The sequence below is a fragment of the Solanum stenotomum genome, chromosome 3, assembly GCF_019186545.1.
Source record: "Solanum stenotomum isolate F172 chromosome 3, ASM1918654v1, whole genome shotgun sequence".
Taxonomy (NCBI): domain Eukaryota; kingdom Viridiplantae; phylum Streptophyta; class Magnoliopsida; order Solanales; family Solanaceae; genus Solanum; species Solanum stenotomum.
The window spans coordinates 7,234,938-7,259,332 of record NC_064284.1 but is presented as its reverse complement, the minus strand read 5'-3'; the positions used below and the strand labels follow the sequence as shown (position 1 = coordinate 7,259,332).

Genomic DNA, 24,395 nt, shown 5'->3' with positions numbered 1-24,395 from the left:
TTAGTGTGATTTGACTGTCTAAATACCTTTTTAATGGGATGATTATTTATCTAATGAAATATGAATCATTTTTAACATTTATTCATACTGTTAATTAATATTAATAATACTTGATTTGAAGCATTTTCAATATCCATGCGTTACTAATCAAGAAGGAGAAGGACGATTTACCTATTGATATTTTTTTTATTTTTGTGTAAGTCCATCTAATTATCGTCTCTTTGTTTCCCCTTCCTTTTTGGATCTAATTATTAAAAGGTCGAAGCATTTAATTTCACTATTTATTCTTTAACGCTTTAAAAGGTTAATTTTTAGTCTTTATTCTTAGAAATCAAACTTCTACGTAGGCCGTAGCATAACATAAGTTCTTTATGGACATGAGACATAACTTATGAAATATTATGACAATTTTTTACATGAATCTTATTTTGGATGATCTTTAAAAAAAAAATTCCTTTTTTATCTATGCTACTCATTTAATAAAATTTATTATCAAAATATCTTTATCTACCTTCCTTAGAAATAAGTTATTCCTCTTACGGCATTACTCTAATGAGTTTTGAAACTCAACTTATACCTTTTGATATTATCATAAATCTTCTTTTTCTTTTTAGTTAAAAAAATTTCAAACCAAAACGTTCTCTATGTTAGAGTTATAATCAAAATCAAACAATAACTCTCAAAAAAAATATTTGAGACCTCCAAAAGAAAAAGAAGAAGCAAAATTAATTTATTTGTAGTGAAGTTAAAGCTTCTGCAGCAACTTTTTATTTTTTGACGTCAATTTTTCAGGTACCAGCACGTTGATCTCAGGCTCTGTTGCCTTCAAAGCAAGTTTTTGAATTTTTTTATTTTTTATTTTATAAAAAAAAATAAATTATTTTTGCTCAATCATGCTTAATACATGCTCTTACCTGTAATTAATCTTTCTTTAATCACACTCAAATGCCCCTTCTGAACAACCATTTTCTTGAACTTTCTTTTTCTGTTACTGTATCAGTCAAAAAGCAATTTTCTTGTTCGGTTAAAACGTAATTTTCACATGAAAATTACACCTGCTACCTCTGTTTTTTCATGCTTTTAATTAATTTGGTTTCATGCTTTTAGTTAATTTGGTTCCAACAAACTAAGGATTTTTTTTTTAATACTTTTTTTGAACTCCTTTCAACATATCCTACTTGGGTTTTGTTCAAAATCCATTCTTGAATTGAGTTTTTGAGTAAAAGATCAAATTTGTGGAAAATGTAGTGCTTTTTTGGTTTGAGAATTTTAATAGCTTAATTAATTGACTATGTGAGTTTCAACTTATTAATGAGTCGCTTCACCTACCCCTTCTTAAGGGAAGAAACAACTCATATTTTATTTTATTTTACCTTTCTAAAACAACAATTAAGTCTTTGCTTTTTTTACTACAAGGAAAAAGACAGAGATGGTGGAATTTCCCTTGTTAGTTACTGAAAGGTCCATCTTGAAAACGTGTTAAACATTCCAAATCAGACTTTAAATCTTTACATTTGGCACTTTACTTAGTTTTCGAGAGTCCATTGGCACACCCTTGGTCTCTTTGCCCATTATATAAAGTGGTCCTTCCCAATTCTTTGAACCATCACTGAGTCCCTTTTATAACAACATTTGATTGATATTTCATAATCAAGACTCTTGTGATAATTTCCCCTTTTCTTAAAAAAGTTAGTGGGAAGTTCTGTTGAGGTAACTTTTATTGGTCTATAGTTCTTGCTTCTCTTTTCAAGAAATCTACTTCAGTTTTGTTGTGTACTGTCTCAGTGTGCTCCTTTCTTTGTCATCCATTTTCAGCATCTTCTTTGTGTATTCTTGTGCTTCCTTTTTTTTTGAGCTGAGGTCTATCAGAAACAACCAATCCATTTTCCAAGGTAGGGGTAAGGTTCAGACCCCACTGTGCGATTATATGTTATTGTTGTGTATTCTTGTGCATTGCTAATAAGATCATGTCATCATTTTTGTTTCTGTGTCAACTGCTGGTGGTAACATATGCTTTGATACTTCATATTTGTGCATTAAATGATGCTTGCAAGGTTAAACTATTTGTAGTATCAGCTTTGTAAAAGTTAATGACACATCTTGAATATGTAGACGTGACCCTTGTTACCGGGGTATGAGAAAAAAGATATATGGAAGTCTATCTAGTTCTCTTTTTATCTTTAATCAGAGGATTTACATATGGATGTCATATTCTGGAGACTGATTAGGACACTGGGGGAATATGTTGGTTGTTAATTGGACAAATGAAAAAGCTGTTCTTTGGAATATGATTCCTCTAATAGATGCACTTTGCTTCTCATTTTACTAATGCATGTTCAAGTGTAAAGATGACATCTAGACAGCTCTTTACTGGATGGATTTCTTGTTTCTTTACAGCCTATCGTTACATCAGACCACGCAGAGAATACGTTCTGTTATGGTTATAAATAGGATATAGAGCAAACGAGCTTGATATTGCAACTTTTATCAGTCCTGAATATAGTTCTTTACTGTTTTTCCAGGTTTCATACTACCGGATAAGATGGTGAAGATCTGTTGCATTGGAGCTGGATATGTTGGTGGACCAACTATGGCAGTCATTGCCCTCAAATGCCCCTCAATTGAAGTGGCTGTTGTTGATATCTCTGTTGCCCGAATCACAGCATGGAATAGCGATGAGTTGCCTATCTATGAGCCTGGACTTGATGATGTGGTGAAGCAATGCAGAGGAAAGAACCTTTTCTTCAGCACTGAAGTAGAGAAACATGTCTCTGAAGCAGACATCATCTTTGTGTCGGTTAACACCCCAACAAAGACTCGAGGACTTGGAGCTGGAAAAGCTGCAGACCTTACATACTGGGAGAGTGCTGCTCGAATGATAGCTGATGTATCCAAGAGTGATAAGATTGTTGTGGAGAAATCAACTGTTCCGGTTAAAACAGCTGAGGCAATCGAGAAGATCCTCACTCATAACAGTAAGGGAATTAACTATCAGATCCTTTCGAATCCAGAATTTCTTGCTGAGGGAACCGCAATTCAGGATCTTTTTCATCCAGACCGCGTTCTAATTGGAGGAAGAGACACCCCTGAAGGGCAAAAGGCAATCCAGACCCTAAAAAAAGTTTATGCGCATTGGGTGCCTGAAGACAGAATCATCTGCACCAATCTCTGGTCAGCAGAGCTCTCGAAGCTCGCTGCCAATGCCTTCTTGGCTCAGAGGATTTCATCAGTTAACGCTATGTCAGCCCTTTGTGAAGCTACTGGGGCTGATGTAACACAGGTGTCCAATGCTGTTGGTAAGGACAGTCGAATTGGACCCAAATTCCTCAATGCCAGTGTTGGTTTTGGTGGTTCTTGTTTCCAGAAGGATATCCTCAACTTGGTTTACATATGTGAATGCAATGGCCTCCCAGAAGTTGCCAGTTACTGGAAGCAGGTGATCAAGGTGAATGACTATCAAAAGAGTCGTTTTGTTAACCGTATGGTCTCCTCCATGTTTAACACAGTTTCTGGAAAGAAAATTGCCGTTCTTGGATTTGCCTTCAAAAAAGACACAGGTGACACTAGGGAAACTCCTGCAATTGATGTCTGCAAAGGCTTGTTGGGAGACAATGCTCACTTGAGCATATATGATCCACAGGTCACTCAGGAACAAATACAAAGGGATCTTTCAATGGAAAAGTTCGACTGGGACCATCCAACTCACCTCCAGCCAATGAGTCCTTATGGAGTGAAGCAAGTTAACGTGGTGTCAGATGCTCACGAGGCAACAAAAGACGCCCACGGTCTCTGCATTCTCACTGAGTGGGATGAGTTCAAAACACTTGATTTCAAGAGGATTTATGATAACATGCAAAAACCTGCATTTGTGTTTGATGGGAGGAACGTTGTTGACGCATCAAAGCTCAGAGAAATTGGGTTCATCGTCTACTCCATTGGTAAACCTTTGGATGCATGGCTCAAGGATATGCCAGCAGTGGCATAAGAGACTTCAAGCTCCCATATTCCCTTGGTATAAGCACTAGAAATGAGAGGAAGATCCAATTCTTTCAATTATTCATTTTTCCCAGTCAGGCCATGTACTTCTTATTCCTATTAAGCATGGTTGAGAATATTGTTTCTCTTGATTACTTCTCTTTCATTATAAATTGTTGTTTTCCCAGCTTATAATATAATATATAGTACAATAATAAAAAAACAAATGTTTTGATTCACTTGGGCATTTTCTTCTTGATAAATTCTACTAAGTCTAGAATCTCTCTTTTTCTTTGCCAACATTGGATGCAAAAAAGATCTTTTTTCCATTTTTCAAAGAAAGATTATCAAAAGAGAAGCTAGTGACTTCTAAGAACATGTTGATCCAGCCAGATAAGCTAACAACACGCATAATTCAATTATATGACATTTATACCATCAAATTTAAAGTAACACATAACAGGAATAGTTTTCTTCAGAGACAAAATACATAGGCACTGACACCAACAGGCACTTCTGATGGGGTTGAAGAACACAATAGGAACTAGTTTTAGTTGAGATGCCAAAATAGGAAATTGGCCTTTCTTAAGTAATTACCAGTATTTTCCTTGGCAAACTCAAAAACTATACCAAGCTCATCATAGTGTCCTCTTGGATAAACAAATGGCACACCAAGTAATTACTAAAAAGGAGGTGTAGTTCATTAATTAGACAAGTCTGTGCAACATAATGTAATCAGAAAGAGGCACGTACAGAGAATCACAGCCATTAATCTACATAAATGAAGAATCTACAAAATTGTATATACAACTATCTAATCGTATCAGTTAATGTCCATGGACTTCTTCAGCTAGCAAAATCCTTCCACCTTCACAGTATGATGGGCAAATATCCATGTCTTAACATAAATCATTCTCTTGAAACTGCTCTTTGCCAAAAAAGGCTGTTGATCCTAAGATGCACGGCCAGTTCCGCGAGGCATTTTCTTCGAGCTAGCTGCATATGGCATATAAACATCGAGCAACAATATTAGGTTATTGAAATCAAACAAATGGAACAACAAAATCATATTTTTTTTCTTAAAGTCAAATTCAACTGCCAAACCTCAAAATAAAATATTATAATTAATTGTCTCAACATTAGATATTTTGGTTCAAGAGGATGCCTCTGATAAGAATTTAAACTTTCTAGGATTATCCTTTGAATATTTTAATCCCCAATATGCACCAAGCGCGTAAGCATTTTAAATTTCCAAGGACTATAACTCCTTCAGATGACTCTAGTTCAGCAAGGCTTTTTTTTTTTTGATGACAAGGGAAACCCGCAGCCGCTACCCTTTGGGTGCACACAGGGTAAAACCCCTGCTCCTATGCAATAGCTCGCAAACCACATAGGAGAGGTAACCCGCACTAGGTAAACCCGGTGCGACGAGCTCGACCCAGAAGGCAAACCCCTTGCTTTCGCTGGCAAGGGGTTTCGAACTTGAGACCTCCAACATCGAAGTCCCAAGCCCAAACCACTGGGCCACCCCGAAGGGTAGTTCAGCAAGGCTTACTAGATCTAGATCTCTAGATTCTAATTGTCATAAGCTATTAATTCTCTCAGTATATGAAACTAGTCACAGCTTATAAGATATCATTCTAGTAGTAGGCAATTAGGCATATGACTGCCAAAAGTAACTGTTTCATTTACTTCTGCAAAAGTTTTTTTTTATCATTTGAACAAGTGCAGTTTAACACTCTTCCAGTGGAAACAACAAATATCTTATTGAAAACGAAAATGTCTATAACTAGTCTCTTGCTTAAACCCAACGTCCAGGTTAGGTTGCAGGTCCCTCAACAATGAGATGCGAGGTTACTCTTAGGACCTGATTCATAGATGCAAGCACTTTTTGGGACTTCTTTTGGCAAAATCTGTTTGGCCATAGAATTTGTTTAGTTTTGGGAAAAAATTTGGTAAAAAAAACAAATCCTACAAAAAACTTGTTTTGGGGCCAAAATATAGTTGTTGAATTCTTTTAGCATTTCAAAACTTACCCCAAACTTCCTTATTTTATTTTTTTTAAATAAACCCATCTATTTACGACTCCAACTAATTCTATCTACCCTTTCCCCTCATTAAACGCACTCCTGAAATTGATATCTACTCCAAAGCAGTTGTGACTACCCAGTTACAATGTCTTGGAAAAGCATTAGCCAACAAAAGTTTTTCATTGGCAGTTGCTTACTTGCCTAAACCCCAGCTTTCGCAACATATAACCGAAAAAAATCAAGTTCAACGAATTAACTGACAAAAAGATTGAGCTAATTGTTATTTTAATGTAGTCATGTTGTACTCTAACGCGTGAAACGCTGAAGCTAATTATAATAGTTGTTCTTTGTTGTGGTGCAGACATGACTGTAATTTGCGTAATTACTTTTGGATAATGTATTATCTAGTTCATTATAGAATGATGATTTTGTGCCAAACTTGTGGATATAAATCATGTTTCATATTTTTTTTTTTTAAAAGTGACATGATTCCAAATCTACGGTCAAACACATGTTGAAACTTCAATCTAAACTTCACCCAAATCTGGTTTTGCAAAAAATATTTGGGAATCTATAGCAAAACGCTAGCTTAGTAGTGTGCCGTGAGGCACCAATAAAGCAGCCAGACATACAGAAACTGAAAATAACAAACTAAAACACCTGCAGCCATAAAGGAGAGTAGGAGAACTTACAGTCTTCGACATCTTTCAACTGATAGTAGTGAGGAGCTATTTCTACAAGCCAGTCTGGTTTAAGTTCAGTAACCTGCCAGGACAATCCCCAATTAAAATCTCTGTGAACCATTACAGCTAGAGTAATAATAAAACTGATAAGAAACAAAAAAAGAAAGAGAAAAAGAGATGGACCACCTGTCGCATGTACTCCTTAGTTGTCAGGACCAGCTCATGGTAAACAACCCATCTGGGAAGCACCTACAATGTGCAAGCGCAATGATTTTCATGAAGTTGCTAATATCATCAAGGTCACGTTTCATGTCTTGTCAACATAAATATAAAAAACAAAACTCTTTCTCAAAAAAAGAAATATACAAAGTAAAACAAAATATGAGCAAGGATTTGAAAGCACAGAAGGATTGAAATGGGAGGTCCGGGGAAGATAAGACCTCATTGGCTGGCTGAGACGGTCAAACAACATCAATGACATAACCTTCATCGTAGGGGGTGGAAGTAGAATCCACTCATGGAGATGGGAGGGGGTAAGATATGGATTGCTTTCACTAGATCCACTATATCACAAGCTGTTGGTGAGGGAAAAATTCGAGTTCTCTATACTTACTAGAATTGATGTCAGGGAAGCTATTTTACTTGTCAACGAAGGAGGCAAAATTGTGACCATTTAAAAAAAGAAAATGCATGTCAGCGTAAATGTTCACATGAACATGTAGACCCCCTAAAATTGTTTGTGGTGTGCGATTTTGAGATAAAGCAGTAATGTGTGACAAAGGGTACAATAAAAGAGGCACTCTCCAGCTGAAAATTTAAAAGGAGGAAGACAACAAATGTTGCCCCACTAGCACCATGTAGGTTCTGTGTGTGGGGTGTGGGGGGGGGGGNGGGGGGGGGGGGGGGGGGGGGGGGGGATAGTAGAGCTTTCGACGGGATAGAGTACAAAGTATGTACATCTGATCCCGGTTCTTGGTGCACTCATGAGATCCCAATTAGTCGAGATGATTCGATGTTATAGTAGAGGATCACATTACGTTGTAGGTTCTTTGCCTTTTGGTATATGCTAGTGTACAGGAGCTTTTCCATTATTAATAATAGAACTATTTACCTCATCAAAAGAGAACTGGAAGAATTGAAATGGGAGGATGGGGCAGATAAGACCTCATTGATCGGTTGAGTAATAAATCCTAATTATTCAAACAACTTAGAACTATCAAATCTCGGGGATGATCATCCGAAGACTAGTCAATCCTAGGAAGGAAACCATGAATGTGCCACCAGATAAGCTCAATAGGTGGTTGATCTACAATCACTAACTTTAAATTGTGTTAGCAACTCAACTGTTAGTTGCCAACAAGAATACCATATCTTGGGTCAGGTAAAGTGATGAAGCCAAAAAAATAATCGCAAGATGATAACTTGTGCACACAAAATGTCCTTTATTTTATCAAAAACAGCAAGAGAGTTTGTTATCTCTGCCAGGAAATTTAGAGCATCTAGTAACTTGCAGCATCTTCTTTTTTCTATTTATTTTTCCATTTTCTTAGTAAACAAAATCCTTTACCTGTGCTAAACCTGAGCTGGGGTGAACATTAACTGTCTGGGGGTGTTTAATAGTTCGATAAGATCCATTCTTTTGTAGTTTTGCAGAGTGGGGGAAAAATCCTGATGTTATAGCCTTCTTTATAGCTTCATAGTCACCGTCATTTGAAGTCAATTCAATTTCCACCCTTTCTAGCAGGCCTTCCAATTGATCTCGGATGTCCCTTGCTCTCTTCATGCTTCTGACCTGGAAAGTTAAAAGAACAGTTTCATTAAGCATTATAGGTAGTAATGACGAATCAACTTGAGTCATACTTTAAAGCTAAAATCCCTCCCCGCAAACCCCTTTTGTATAAAAGGGGCAGTACAGTCAGGAACAGTTCCTTCCAGTAGTATTGTTTATGATACAACAATAACTATGCCCAAGTCCCAAGCAAGTCGCAGTTAGCTATATAAATCCTCATTGTCTATGTCGCTCCATTTAAGCCTGTCTCAATGCAATATTATAAATTTCTAGAGAACAGAAAAATACTAAATGACAGTAGAATTTTCAAACAAAGCATGGTTTCACTAAAATATTTTGTAGCACCAGAATCATAAGTCATAGCTCAATTCAAAAAGCATTTCATTGGTCTAGATGGCTTCCTCCAACAAGGAAAAGAAGAGGTTATCTAAACGTAGAACAAGAATTTGAAAATGATCTGCATGCGTTTTACTCAGCTATTAGATGCCTTTTTTCTAACAAGAAAAAGAAAAGACTATCTCAGCATAAAAACAGAGCTTCATACAAACCTGGATATAATTTTCATAGCACCACTGAGTTGAAAAGTTTGTTTCCCTCCAGGAACTGTAAACCTGGAAAACAACAATAGATAAAGAAGATCACCTTTTTTAACATGCACCCAAGCAGCACCTCTGTATTTCCTTTTGTTCATAAAAGGTGGAAAGCTAAATTTTCAAATAACTAAATAATGATAGTGTATTCTCATGACATAGCAATTATTTAGTATCCCGACAAAGACTTAGTATTTTCCTTAACATCCTACAGATGTACCCTCCCCATACACCAAATGGTAGCACTTATTTTCACCTGATCATATAAAATATTTCTTTATTCTGGTTTACCTTTCAACTCAAAAGATTTGTCATGCCTACCTCCAACCCGTTAAACTTCCTCTTGGATACAAGTCTGCCATATGCACTTGTTTCTACTTCGTCTATATGTAGATGTACTTCAAAGACAGGATTGATCATTGATCAAAGAAAGATAAAAATGTAAAGCAGACATGCAAAACACATTATCATGCGGCTAGAAAAACCTATACTGACCAGGAATATGATGTGCCAGAACAAGGTTGTTATCATTAAGAACCTAACCTTTAGCAGAGCGATATGATCCCCCACATTTCCCACATGAAAATTCATCCGTGCATTATCTGCATGGACTTGTTTGTCCTTTGGACGATAAAAGATTGAATTCCCCACAGAAAGCATGGCAGCAATACTTATTATTTCATCAGAGCACTTGTACTTGTCAGAGGCAACAATCATCTTGGACAGCATGGGATCTAGAGGAAACTCAGCCATTCTTCTACCAACTTTAGTCAATTCGCCAAGCTTGTTAAGTGCACTAAGGGCAAAAAGTAACTCCAGCGCTTTGAGTAGAGCTTCTGCTGGTGGGGGATCCATAAAGTCAAAATTCAGCAAGTCATGAATCCCAAGGCTCTTGAGAGAGAGCACCACATTTGCAAGGTTGGTCCTTTGTATTTCTGGAACTGTGTTATCTTCCAAATCATTCATGTAATTATATGCAGTGTATAACCGAAAGCATTTTCCAGGACCTGTTCTTCCAGATCGACCAGCACGTTGGTTTGCAGATGCCTTTGATATAGGAGCGACCAATAATGACTCCATTCCCGTCCGAGGGTTGTAAGACTTCATCTTAGAAAAACCCGGATCAATAACATACTTAATCCCATCAATTGTCAATGATGTTTCAGCAATATTTGTAGCCAGGACAACCTTACGAGCACCTTCAGGAGTGGGCTCAAATATCTTGGCTTGTAATTCTGTTGGCAAATTTGCATATATTGGGCAAATTATCAGCTCAGCAATTTTTGTCCCCAGGCCTTTTATCCGGTGCTTAATGATCTCCTCTGCTGTTTCAATCTCCTCCTGCCCAGTCAAAAAGATTAGTATATCACCATCACCCGGGGGTTGAGTTACATGGATCTGAAGAGCGGTGACTACTGCAGCATCCAAGTAATCGGCCTCTGGAGCTTTCGTATAGTGTATCTCAACTGGAAACCGCCTTCCAGGAATTTTAAAAATTGGAGCACAGTCAAAATAATCACTGAACTTCTCTGCATCCAGAGTAGCACTTGATATTAGCAACTTCAGATCAGGTCGAAATCGAGAAATATCCTGTTATAAAGGAAGTAGATTGTTAGCAACAGGAGGACCATGGGGATGCAGTATCACACCATATTATGCGTTGCAATTGAAGGCCCAAGAGACTAATGCAAATTTGTGCAGTCCATCCTAGTTCACTAATCCGTAGAACCCCACCAGCCACCATAAAAAATGAGAAAGAAAAAGTATAAAATTATTAATCATTTGTTTGACTAGGGAAGGAAATATAAGAGAGAACAGTTTATGCTGCCTGTTTCCTATGAGAATGTTGAGAAAAAATCCCTTTTCCTTCCCTGGAGCATCTAAGTGAATATTGGGGAGCCCCATGGAAAAGCCTTTCTACGAAGAGATTTTTTAATTAAATTTCCTCCACGTTTCTTTTCCTGAAACATAGAGAAATTAGGACGAATTCAATACGCAAGCTACTTTGACAAACAAACAAGGAAAGAGTTTGCAATTTTGGCTGCTTCCCAGTTTCTAAACCAAGGGTAACTCCCAATTATTATTAAGAGTTAGCCATCATATTAATCTAAAGGCCACAAATTCAAAAAAGATTTAAAGACTAAACTAGGGAAAACTTGCCTTAACCAAGCCAAACAAAATGTCCGTTGAAAGTGTTCTTTCATGTGCCTCGTCGACCATGATGACACTGAAAAATCAGGCACTTGTTTAGAGAGATCAAAAGGTTTCAGAGTTAGGTAAGGATAAAATCATTTAGTACAGCACAAACCTATAACTTGCTAGATCAGGCTCACCAAGGAATTCTCGTAACAGCATCCCATCGGTCATATATTTCAGAATCGTTTTCTCAGAGGTGCAGTCTTCAAACCGAATAGAGTAGCCAACCTGAATGTGATGAATTTAATCATTACATATTGGTCACCTGATGTAAGGATTGACAAAAAATATCTCCACCTTCTAAGGTACAAATATCATTTGAGCAAGACAGCTTTAACATATTGCTACAGAAGGGTGAATATACCATCTCTAACTTATAAATGAACAAACATATCATCTAAAGCATACCTCATGGCCAAGTTTGACTCCCATTTCTTGAGAAACACGTGCAGCCACACTCATTGCAGCAACTCGACGAGGTTGAGTACATCCAATCTATGAGAAGCAAATATTAGTTTCAGAGACCATAGCCAATATATCTGATCCCATTTGTACATCGCTAAGAACAGGCGTTTGATGGCTTCAACATAAAGGAGATAACATTGCCTAGAAAATAAGATCACTACCAAAAAAATCACAACAAACTTATGGCTCAAGTTCAAAAACTGTTAAGTTATTAAAAATATAAAGAAATTGGCAGAGGACCTAGCTGTCGTACATTACAAGATTACAGGCAGAAAAGTCCCTAGGACCCATATGTTTATCTCCTGAGAAACATGACTCTGGGATAGACAGATATTCTGCCTTCTATATTCCCCTTCTTAGGGTTCCTCGCTTGCTGCAAGGGCAATAGACGAAACCTGTCTAGGAGGTTCATTCTACCACACCTTTAGTTAGGGCAGAGACAATTATCCTTCCATGTTATAGCCACTGAACATGAAAGAGACACGGAAGTAACAGGCAACAAATCCCCAAAAGTAAGATGAGCTAAAACATCTCGAAAGGGTAGAAAACACAAACATTTAAAGTGACAATCAAACAGATTTTACAAGCCATGACCATGGAAAAGTCCTCACAGAATCAACACAAGTTAAAATACATTATGCAGGATACTTGAAAAAAACTCCTCATACTACAAAGGTAAAGGCCTTGATTAAGAAACTCTTTTTACCAATATATTGGCAGGCAATCCAAATATACACAAGATACATGAATGCCCTTAATAATTCATAAAAACTACGTTGAAACATTTCAAACGTCTTTGACCAGAAGAAGAGAGAGAACTGTCAAGAATTGCAGAAACAAGACCCACAACCAAACCTAAAACAGCAGAAAGCCAGAATAATTGAGAAGTCCTCAACATTTAGCATAAATAGAGTTAAGGAGGTTTTCTCAACAAGAAAAAAGACAGGTGAGGCTGTTTCAAAAAAAAAAAAATCTGTTTCAATAAAAGACAGGTGAGGAGACCAATTTTAACAAAATTTTCGTTTGAAATGAGATAAACAACTCCTTGCTAGCTCCACTCATGTTCCTCCTCCTAGGAAGCATATAAGAACTTTCTGGAAGAAACGTTTATGTACTCCTGGCAGTCTGGAGAGAGAAATGATAGACTAATTGGTGGGATTTTTGGACTTTTTCCTTGATCTTTTTGGAGTACAATGGGCAATAAAACAGACGTCAAGGATGCTATATATAGCGGCTAGGAATAAAGAGTTAGGAAGCATATATAAGCTTTCTGGAGAACACCTTTTTTATTACTCTGCACAGTCCAGAGAGAGACAATAAAGGGCAGCCCGGTGCACAATTCATCCGCATTAGCAGACAGATAAAGGATGATTTGAACTACATACAAAAGCAATACACTATGTCGATTTTAGGTGCTTATTGATTAAAGCTTCATTGGGGTAAATTAATACTCCCTCCGTCCTATTTTATGTGGCACCATTTCCTTTTTAGCCAGTCCCAAAAAGAATGTCACATTTCCTTAGATGGTAAGTATTTAAAGGTACAATTCCTCTTTTACCCTCGTTGGTCCCACTTAATCTTAAAATAATACTCCAATACATTTATGAGGAGAGAGAAAAGTGAGTCTACTTTTTAAAGGGTAATTTGGTTAACATTTCAAAGTCTTCATTTATTTCTAAACTCCGTGCCCGGTCAAATGTTGCCACATAAAATGGGACGGAGGGAGTAAGTGTAGATGATTTTGCCTAAGTGGTGGACTTCTTGGACTCCTAAAACTAAAAGGATAAGTCCTCTGAACTTTTGTAGCATCAGCACTTTCTTGGTGCTTATGCGAATAATCCATACATACTTATCAAATAGAAGCTGTAAGGTAGCTTATCCCCCCTCCACTAATTATGTGACATTCTCTTTTAGTTCCAACCAAATCCCTTTGTATGCTAGCAAATGCCATATCAGAAAACAGTCTCTGCCTCTAAAAAAGAAAGCATCAACTTCAATTTTGGAGGGTGCAGTATAAACTCTACTCTATATAAGAGAGATCCATACCTTCCCACGTTTGGTATATCCCGCCTCATGCAGATACTGTGGTATCTGGGTGGTCTTCCCGGAGCCCGTTTCTCCAACAATAACAAGAACCTGCAACCAACACCCAATTTTTATAAAGTGTAAACACAGCAAACTAAGTGGAAAGGGCATTATAACTAGCCTCAGACCCACAAAGAAAAGTAAAAACATATGCAAGCAACCGATCAACCTAACCTGATGATCATTAACAGCTTGGAGCAAATCATCCCTGTAGGGATACATTGGTAGGGTCTTCCTATCCTCCTAAAATGTATCAATGAAAGACGATTAGTATAAATAAAATTCAACAAATCAAACATAAAAATGGAAGGTACAACCCGTGGTCTATTTAGCAAAATTGGTCTCAATCAAAACTAAGAGGTCATGATAACTTGGAAAAGCCAGAGAGCAAAAGCGAATGATTCTAACAGATGAGGCAGAACTTTATAGATGTTGGCCTTCGTATTCAATTTCCATCCACCGAATTCTACAAAAAGAATCACCCATTTTGGCAATATAAATTAAAATTTCTAACTCATTATGATCAATGTAATCCCTCAGTAAACTCCCACCTTGCAAAGCACGAAAAAAAAACTAGGCGAAGCACTCAAAAGGGCTATACATATAATGTACACACATGCACATACATAGAGTAGATTCGTGCTTTTTCTTCCAAAAGTATACTTATAACTTAATTACAGAACCTCATTTTTAGTGGGTGAGTAGCAGGGGAGATGATACTGTCCAATGTCCATGATATACTTTTTTTATAAGGATAGTCCATGATATATTATATGGAAGAAAAACACAGAAAGCATAAATTTCATGATCACTTGATTTAACACACAGATATACATTGCTAGTTCGAAGCCCCAAAGCACAACCCATCATAGAAAAACGAAAAGAAAGACCCTGCAAGACCATTAACTCTTCTACAATAAGCCAAAGAGATTAGAAAACAGTTTAAGCAGGAAGGAAAGGAGAGACCAGCATTGGTCGCCGTAGTATGCTGATGTTAGGCCTAAATGTCCCTTTTTAGTTAGACTTGACGCCCGTGTCCTCCATTTTATCCATATCTACACTTCCACCCCTCCTCTTCTTCAATCACGTTTTGATTTATAAAGCAGTGATACTGATGTTGTACTTATATATTCATGCATATGAGGAAACTATAAAACAAAATAGTGGAAAACAATAGAATCAATAGTGCTGATTTTATTGCACAGCATGATGCTGATAAATCAATACCTGGAGTTTTTCAAACGCTGACTTAGCCATAGTTTTCTCTATTGAATCAGTGGAAGGCTCTTGGTCAACCTGAACACCAAAGATAAATCTTAAAACAATGACAAGAGAAGACTTAGCATAACAACACGTCAACAGGGTTGAATAAGCAGGCATACATTAACACCATCCATTACGGCTGCCTTTATGAACTCAATTTGGTCTTCAAACACAAATCTGCACCAAAGTAGCTCTTAGGTTTTAAATAATAAGATTGAGGTGGAAACATCTTACCCTTCAGATCCTCATTCCTAGATACAGCAAAATACACTATCTGTAAATCATAGAAGCCAAATTTTCCATACCGTCCTATATGCATGTACATTGTACGCATACATGGAAAAGGGGAGAGAGAGAGAGAGAGAGAGAGAGAGAGAGAGAGAGAGAGAGAGAGAGAAGCAGGGCGAGAAGCTACAACTTACTGGTAGTCATCAGATCTTGACTTCCTATCTTTTGACCCAAATTTAAGGTTCGCCTTCCCTGTGTTGTGATGATGATTCCAAATTTAGAGACTCGAAAACTTCTAAGTTCATAAAAACTTCAATGAGGGTGAATTAGCGATTACCAATCTGATGTTCCTCCCATGCTTCTTGTTCAGCAAAAGGATTCATCTTTTCAGCAGCATCTGGATCCCTGGAAATGTCAAAACAAAATAGAAAACCATATAAACTTCTCAAGTAATAAAAATTGACTCTCTAAAACCAAAACACACTTTTGCACAACTCTATATGCTAGAGCAACTGTTACAACTATCTTTGTCAATTAACTAACCTGTATCGCTGCGAAGCCACCGAAAACCTCTTTTCCTGATTTACACCACCTTCAAGATCATAAGCATCAGGTATCTTATACTGTATTTAAAACAAGCAACCATAAGGGATCTTCATATGAAAACTGACAGAAACTGGAAAAAGGCATAGGAGTTCAAATTCCGTCTCTCAGAATCAACTTATTTTATATTCCCTATTTCTAATATTTACAATTGGTTCACATATTTTTCAGATTGGTGGCACTAGTAACAAAGCATCAAACTCACCTCGACATGATTAGGGACATAGCTACCTATTGTGAAGGGGGTTCAAATGAATCCCTTAACCGAAAAATTACCCAATGCAATAAGGTTAAAACAGTTCTTTTTTTGTATATATTAAGTTGTTGAATCCCCTTGACATAGGTTCATATCTAAATTGTGACAATTTTTACACTTTTTTTAATCCCCTTGATCAAATTCTGCTCTGCCACTAGCTATGATTTAGACTTATCTTATGAATTATTTGGTACAGTAAACATTGGATACGAAAATAAACCATGTATAAATAATAATATAGGGCTTCCAATAGTTCATAAAATTCAAATTACAGTGCCCCCCCNCCCCCCCCCCCCCCCCCCCAAAAAAAAAAAAAAAAAAAATATCGTAGAGTATATTCAGAAAAGGAAAGAGTGAGAACAACATTTGAGGTTTTCTTTTCCAATTCTTGATACTTTTAAGGAGGCCTTCGTGAAAAAGGTAAAATCATCCATTATTTAACTATGAAAGAAACACATAATTTAGACAACAAATCCAGAAGTTAAGCCTTTTCATCGAAGTTCCTGAATTTACCTGCACTCAAGCTTTAAGAGAAGGTTTTTTTCATAAAGTAACAAATTTTATTTACAAAGGGCAAAAAAACATCTGAATACAAGAAGTACACTAAAACAGTATAAGCAGAAAACAATAAAAAAAGATATAATTTCCTAAAAATGACATTGACTCATCTATCTATATATGAACCTCGTGGGTGCATCAAAAAGCAATAAGGAATGGATAAAAGGCTATTCCTCAAGTTTACAAAATTATTATCAAGCCTTAAGAGAATATATAAGGAAACAATATTGTTATGGGATAAAAAGAAGTCTTTCATAAAGGAAGATTAGCGCAAGGAAAGCTCATCCTTTAGGTAGAAGTACCCAGATGTAGCTTTTATTGGATCAAAGCAATAAACAACTTATAGGAAACAATAGACAAAGAGACAGTGATACCCAGACCTCATTTTTCTTTTTTACTTTTTGTCTGTATGTTGTGGGAGAGGGAAAACAACGGAGATACTAGAGACTATGACAAGCAATAAATCAAAGCAATAAATGACAGAGACAATAAAATAACGAATGTAATGAAACGTGCTCTTGGAAGCGATAAAATATTCAGAATATTAATTACCTCGTCCATGTCACCGGTATCTTCTGATCGCTTCTTAACAAGTTCATATATTTCCTTCTTATATCTGCAAATGTACAGGTCCTGAGTACACAACAGCATGCATATACAAAGCAATCCTACATTCAACCAGAGCCTATTGAGAAGAATGGACACCCCCCCCCCCCCCCCCCCCCCCCCCCCCCCCCACAAAAAAAAAAGGAAAATGCAGAAAGGCACTAACTCCACATTCACAAGAATTCAGTAAGTAATTTGAATTTTATCACTCTGAATGATCACAGGAATTTGAATTTCATAACCAAAAAGACAACTGATGAAAAACACTAGATGATTTCATGTTAACTAGAATTAGGACTTCCACTGAAGCAGGAAAGATAAGCATGTATACCCATCCATATATAAGCTCCTAGAAGAGAATGAAAAACACGAGGCACTTTAGGATTCAATACCAAAACAGTAGATGCTCTTCACATCATGCAATCTCTAAGTAGCAACAAACGAGGCATGAAATATACAAGTGCCACGGAGTGAATTCACTATATAATCAATTGCAAGAAGAAATCAGTAAAAACAAAATCTCAAATTAAGAATAATTCCGGAATGAGCATCAAAACAAGGGGGGAAAGTGTATTTCCTTGCCTTAGCTCACGTTCTTCTGCTTCAGTCAGCTTCACTCCCTCAAACAAGTATTGTTCATCTTCTAAATCGTCTCTGGAATACCACAAATATGGTTAGACATTGACCAGTTACCAGAATGAAATATTTTTAGATTATATCACATAGAACAATGTAATTTACTTCCATATAATAAGTGATGGTGTAAGCTATAATGTACAGTCATGTAAATACCGGAGTTCCTCTAGCTTCTTCTGCTCCCTTTTCTTTAAGTATTCTCGTCTTGAAACTTTCCTGGATCAAATAATGTGTGAGAGTAATTCAATCAATAACATAATATCAGTCTATTTTCAACAAGACCTTGTTATGCATTAACACCAAGTGCTCCTCAATTATATACCTAACTGACCCTAGAATTGATGAATAGGAAAATAGTTCTCTAGTACAAAACGCAACGATGTGTCTTTTTCTGTCCGTAGTACTACCTCTCCTCTCAACTCTGAGATGCAAGAACTTAAAGAGGAGATGGGATTGTCATGAACTGGTGTTGTCAGGCACGTGTCACACTGAGGGCACAAACCCCCACCGGATGCATTGGAAATTCAAATATGAACTCCCATATCTTGATGTTCAACAATTCATGGGTATTAAAAAGGACAGTAGAAGAAAATACTCATCTTTTATTCTTTGTTTTTATGAAGAATAAAGGACAACGGATGAAACACCACGAGTTGGAGAGTAGAGAAGATAAAAAGAAAGAAAAGTTGCTTGAAGAGCAACGCCATCAAATCTTCTTTAACTTGTTTAGAATGAAAGAAGTATGAGATTATTTAGACAGACGCATTCCATATTAAAAAAAATTACTGTTCCATCAATACTTCTGATGCAAACTAAATAGTCAGGATGATTTGACAAATGACTTTGGTTAACCGAGTTCTTAATCTGCACATACTTATCAAATTGTCTGCAGGACAAGCCTGAATTGAAATTTAACTGATATACCGCAGCAGATCTATCTATTGTTTGATTCTTCTTTAAGAGTGAAATATTCAAATAACCAAAAAATTGACATCCAAGCTCTACGCAAAGAAAGTCAAAAGGCTCCAATTTAAATCCCTTATTATCATATCTACCACCAAGTAAAATTATGTTTTCCCAAGATCAACAACATTGGAACTACAAGACCTATTTAATCTACCTCCCATTTCTTTCTTCTTCTTTTCTTTTTTTTATGTTAACTACTCAACTACACTTCAATTACTTCCTTTGAATAAAATAGACAAGTACAAGAACCACAAAAGAAGAGGTATTCCAAGTTAAGGATGGATCTACGTGGTTACTATAGCAAGAATTTTTTTTGTGAGATACAAGATAATAATAGAATACTGAACCAGATTGTATGGTGATTAACCTTAAAGATCCAATGTCATCTTGCTCCAATGCATCAGCCCTCCTGATTGCTTCTTCTGTCATTTATTAATTATTAGTGTGTGAGCTCATTTGCATAAACTGTTCTTTCTACTGAAAAACAGGAAAAATAAGCAAATAAATACACAGCAAGAATTGTAACGACAGTAAGGTACCTTCCTCCTTCCTTGTTAATTTTGTCTCTGCCAACTGTTATTGAAGACAAAATAACGCATTAGAACAAAGACGATAAGCTAATGTTTGAATACAAGAAACAAGTCTGACCTTCATTAATAGACACAAACGAAATCATATCAGATGATTTGAACAAGAAGTTTAGTAAATATGTTAAAGCAGAAACACAAAAAGGGGTGTGATATTCCAACTAAACCTATCACAAATGATGTACAATAGTAAAATAACACAGAAAATACGGGTGCATACGTACCTCCATTTTACCGCTTTCAAAATGAAAAGTCCAACTAATCAAGAGAGGCCTTTAAAGAATTAGCGATATCAACGCAAAAAACAATCAAAGCTTCTTCCTTTTATTTTTTAAAGATGAAGTGTTTACTAAGGCTAGTACCAAGAAGGTACTACAAAGATGCAAAAGAAAACACATTCAAAGCATGTGATGCTCAGACTGGCAACCTATTAGAAGATGATGAATATGACAGCAAATAAAACACAGAAATACCTAGTGAATATATGCCACAGTTTTACACTTCTAAAATTAAAAGAAACAAAGGCGTTCAAATAAAAAAACTTTATCTACAATTGCATTGCTGGTTTCAGATGCGTAACTCCACCATTGTGAGCTTGCTCACATCGCCAGTCCCAAGCCCGGGAAAAGGACGAGGGTTGTGGTAGGCTGTTAGTGTAAAACTAGCCAAACTAGTCAATGCATGATGAATCCTCACATAGGTTGGCCTGAGATAAATTAAATTGGGGAACATGGCCAGTGAGGGTTCATACAGCTGATCCAAATTTGTTAGCATTGAGGCATAGTTGTTGTGTGTTTGTTGTTGCTGGTTTAAGATGCTTAAAAATAGTCAAATCCACAAGACAACCCCACTATATTTGTAATTGTAAGGGACCAATCTCTAAATGTCGAGAGTGCATCCGCGCTTCAGTTTTACAACTCTAAAACGGTCAAGAACTAATAGATTTATCTACCAATTACTTGAACATTCCTCTCCACCGAAAACAAACTGACAGCGAATTCAAATCATAAAAGCACCGCCTGGTATCTAAGCACACAGAGGTTCAAACAAAGTTAAGATTGCTCACCTTTCTAGTCCCGGCAGCATCTCGCTCTCTGATATGTCGTTCTAACTCCTCCCTCTCTCTTTGGTCCCGAAGTATTTCTTCGTCCGACTGCAACCGAAAAGCATGCAGTTAACGTCAAGTGGATCGGGAAATCTGAGTACAGAGAAAGGTGAACAAGCAAGAAACTCAAAACAATACACCATATGTTGTACCTCAGAGTTGTCACTGTCATCTTGGTCTTGGGAAGTTCGTCTCCGAACCCGTCTATCATCCTCCTCATCCCTAACTACCTGCACCATCATATTCAGTCAAAACAAAGCAACTTGTTAAAACAAGATTCAATATTACAGCAGCTTACCATCAGAAATAAAACTGAATTCTATCAAGAAGAAGAAGAGTATAAGCACTATGCCTCATCATCTTCGTCTTCATGGGTCTCAACTCTCTTCCTAAACTTCTTTGTACGGGTATCCTCTTTCCTAGTCTGAGAAGGAACGGAATTACTTTCCACACCAACAATATTTTCATCTTCATCATCAGCCTCCAAAAGTGAGTATGTCTTTTGTTTCCTCGCCAACATGGCAGCCTCCCTTTCTTGTTGTAAATATAGCTGGTGAACAAGAGGCACCAAGTGTTATGAGATGAAGCACAATGTTTTACCAAAAGAATTCTCGCTAGTCCAACCCTATGAAATTACTGAAATTGCAAGAGAAACTAACATTTGGCCCGGTCGTCTTGCGTTCAACTCTCTCAAAAATCTCTTGAGCAAAAACTCTTGTTTCACTAGAGGATGACATACCCATATCATCTACAAGCTGATTTGTTAGATTGGCAGCTGATGAAGCTTTCTTAGCTGCATGAAAATGATATTATGAACAATGTTGCCACAACAATTGTTTATTAAAATGTAAGAAGAAGACATACCCAGATTAAGAACATAAGAGACAACTGTGGACTGTGAGTACCCCAAGAGAGACATCAATCTGTCTGAAACCCACATCCTCAATTCAGACCCCATTTTTTACTGCATTAGGCAACAAAATACACAACAATGGAAGTTAGATTTACTAATATGCATCTTTGTATCAACATTGCTAGAGTTCCTACCTCTCCATTATGGATCCTCGAAATAACATGCTGGAAAGAGTATTTTGATCTTAAATTGTACCCGTACAATTCCAAAGGTAATTTTGAGTTATTTCAATTGCTTTTGAAGTAAGTTTATTTTCTAAGTTCTTCTATATCATTATAGTTCTTATATCTCTTATTTGGGTGACATATTCCTCATTAAAAATAAAATGATTTCTCATATATGTATAAAATGGGTCAACCCATTAGTCACCCAACCGATTTTTGACCTACAAACATAGATGGATTGGGCTGTGACCCATTTTTAACTCGCACAAACTCTACCCAACGACTCATTTGCAACCATACTTAGGTGCATTCCTTATAGTAATAAAACAAACTTTTCAGCTTGAAATACTACAGACAGTATTTTGTGTATTAAAATTTCAATCAGAATGCCATAAATCATAAGTAGTGGTTCATTGTCTGTCATGCAAAAAAGTCAGGAAAAAATACCAGTAAAGTGAGGCCACCAAATCAAGGACTGTCCTTCAAGAATACACTAATTGAGTGCAGAACAACATCACAAAGGACCCATAAGGTAGTTTAAACTGTATGTTAAAAAATCAAAAATCTCAACAAGAGACTAACTCGATAATAAATGTCAACTCCATTTTCAAACCCCCTATTTTAAGGAGAGGGAAAATAAACTAATTTCCATCAGAGTTCAATGATAATAAGAGGTGGTAGAATCAAAAGCAAAATTCCTTATTTACCATTTCAAGTAGTCAAATCTCATAATCCAGAAATTCCTTTGCAAATAGCTAAACTATAGCCCTTCTAGAATAACTCACGTGGATTAGTCGACAATAAAGACTATAAAACTACTACCTTATAAAATTAACATACTTAACAAGTTCATTAATACATTAACACTAAACACTGTAAGCTGGAAAATCAAAACCCTGTTGACGCAAAGCAATTTACATGTAAACACTATTGAATTGGCGGGACTGAAACCCATTATCTGATATATCTAGAAAGATTTGGTGACTTACTTAAAAATACAAGTTTCTTATGAAGAATTGAACATCATAGTACGATGATAAACATTCATCTTTCATTTTCTTGATTTCTCTTGAAGTACATATTCAGAAAGGAAGAGATTGAGAACTAATTGAACCGTGTTGAGTGCACTATCACATTGTAAAGCCATCACACATGTAAAACAAATCAAGAACAAATCAAGAAGTTATCTCGTAAAATAACATACAAGAAACAAGTGAACTAGGGTTTTGTCTATTGCAAGCTGGGAAAGGGACATATAGGTCTAGCGACATAGAAGGATTGGGAACTTACCAATAAATTGCCAGAAATTCACCGGAGATAAAGGAATCAAGTTCAACGGAAGAGTCGACAAGTCCGGCGGCGTTTGAAATTGGCGGGCCAACGGAAACTGTGCTCCGTCAAGGAACCGGTAGAAGGGTTTTGGCCTGTAAATTTTGAAACTCCGAATGGGGCTTAATGGAGCTTGCTTGCCCAAACTCTGTGATTTACTTTCTATGAGAAACTAACGAAAATAATCATTTATGCTTCCGGTAGATTAATCATCCTTTATATATACACCTTTAAGCAATTTATTAAGGGGCATTTTAGTCACTTAAATATTTTTAAAAAATCTTTAATAATTTAAATATTTAGAAATTACGTAAAAAATATTATAAATCACAATAATTAATAATATAAAACTTATATAGTCAAATAAAAATTTTATAGACTTTCAAATTTTTTTGTGCCACATAACAATAATTAACAATTTAAAAGACATAAAAAAAATTGATTGACTCTTGTCTATTAGTGTTATATAAATTGAGATAGAAGGATTGACCTATCTTATTTAAAAGTGACATAAAAGTATTATAAATCATAATATTGACTACTAAAAACATTAAATGAAATAAAAAGTTTGATTGAATCTCGAAATTCTATCGGTGCCATATAAATTGAGACAGAAAGAATTACATGTATTATTTGAAAATTATATAAAAATACTATAAATCACAATAATTAATAACTTAAAATATTTATAAATTATATAAAAAAAATTGCTCAACTCTCATATTTTATTTATATCACATAAATTAAAATAAAAAAAGTTAATATATATTTGATCCGTGCTAGCACAGGCTACAATATCTAAAGTATACTAAGAATAGTAAAACAATATAATACACCTCCAAATGTGAGTCTATGTTAAAACATTTTTTTCATTAAATCTAATATTTTGCATTTGTTAATTATTATTATTTATTTGATAGAAATCAAAGATACTGATTTGATGAACTTTAAGAATCAAAGTCGCTTATAAATATAAAAAATATTGAAAGGATAATTTTTGAATCTGCCTCAAACATGAAGAACTATGGGTGTGTTTGGTATGAAGGAAAATGTTTTCCTGGAAAATGAGTTGATTTTTGACTTATTTTCTCATGTTTGGTTGGTGAGTAGAAAATATTTTCCGGAAAAGATTTTTAGTGTTTGATTTATGAATGATTTTTTTTCTTTTTGAGAAATATCTTTTATTTTTACTAGGGTAGAAAATAATTTTTGAAATTGAAAATATTTTTTAAAAACATAACTTAATTTTTTTGGGGTGGGGTGGGGGGGTGGGGGTTGGTAGGGGGTGGGTTGAGGGTAGGGGTGAAAAATTGAATTTTTGAAGTTGAAAATAATTTTTAAAAACAAACTTAAATTTTTTTGGGGGGG

General features: G+C 36.0%; 2 protein-coding genes across 4 annotated transcripts; one reads left to right on the top strand and one right to left on the bottom strand.

Moving 5' to 3' along the window:
* Positions 1–773: 773 nt before the first annotated feature.
* Positions 774–4,176, top strand: LOC125860402 (UDP-glucose 6-dehydrogenase 5-like). 2 transcript variants are annotated; one of them, XM_049540354.1, is made up of 2 exons: positions 774–792; positions 2,523–4,176. In XM_049540354.1, exon 2 carries the CDS (start codon positions 2,543–2,545, stop codon positions 3,983–3,985), a length of 1,443 nt encoding a protein of 480 aa, XP_049396311.1. In that variant the 5' UTR covers positions 774–792; positions 2,523–2,542; the 3' UTR covers positions 3,986–4,176. The 2 variants fall into 2 exon arrangements, with proteins under 2 accessions (XP_049396311.1, XP_049396310.1); XM_049540353.1 differs by lacking the exon at positions 774–792 and adding an exon at positions 1,599–1,710.
* A 494-nt stretch (positions 4,177–4,670) lies between these two features.
* Positions 4,671–23,202, bottom strand: LOC125857824 (pre-mRNA-splicing factor ATP-dependent RNA helicase DEAH1-like). Of its 2 annotated transcripts, XM_049537472.1 has the most exons (27): positions 22,989–23,202; positions 21,486–21,585; positions 21,281–21,414; positions 20,974–21,171; positions 20,774–20,851; positions 20,583–20,669; positions 19,469–19,502; positions 19,297–19,351; positions 18,120–18,179; positions 17,910–17,981; positions 17,274–17,337; positions 15,848–15,927; positions 15,642–15,709; positions 15,499–15,556; positions 15,196–15,253; positions 15,041–15,109; positions 13,988–14,056; positions 13,775–13,864; positions 11,672–11,758; positions 11,376–11,491; positions 11,228–11,294; positions 9,611–10,657; positions 9,026–9,088; positions 8,256–8,480; positions 6,875–6,937; positions 6,698–6,770; positions 4,671–4,971 (listed from the first exon to the last, which is right to left on the bottom strand). In XM_049537472.1, the coding sequence occupies exons 2-27, from the start codon at positions 21,577–21,579 to the stop codon at positions 4,928–4,930; spliced, it is 3,153 nt and encodes a 1,050-aa protein (XP_049393429.1). In that variant the 5' UTR covers positions 21,580–21,585; positions 22,989–23,202; the 3' UTR covers positions 4,671–4,927. The 2 variants fall into 2 exon arrangements, with proteins under 2 accessions (XP_049393429.1, XP_049393430.1); XM_049537473.1 differs by lacking the exons at positions 21,281–21,414; positions 21,486–21,585; positions 22,989–23,202 and having other exon boundaries at positions 20,920–21,147.
* Between the last annotated feature and the right edge of the window lie 1,193 nt (positions 23,203–24,395).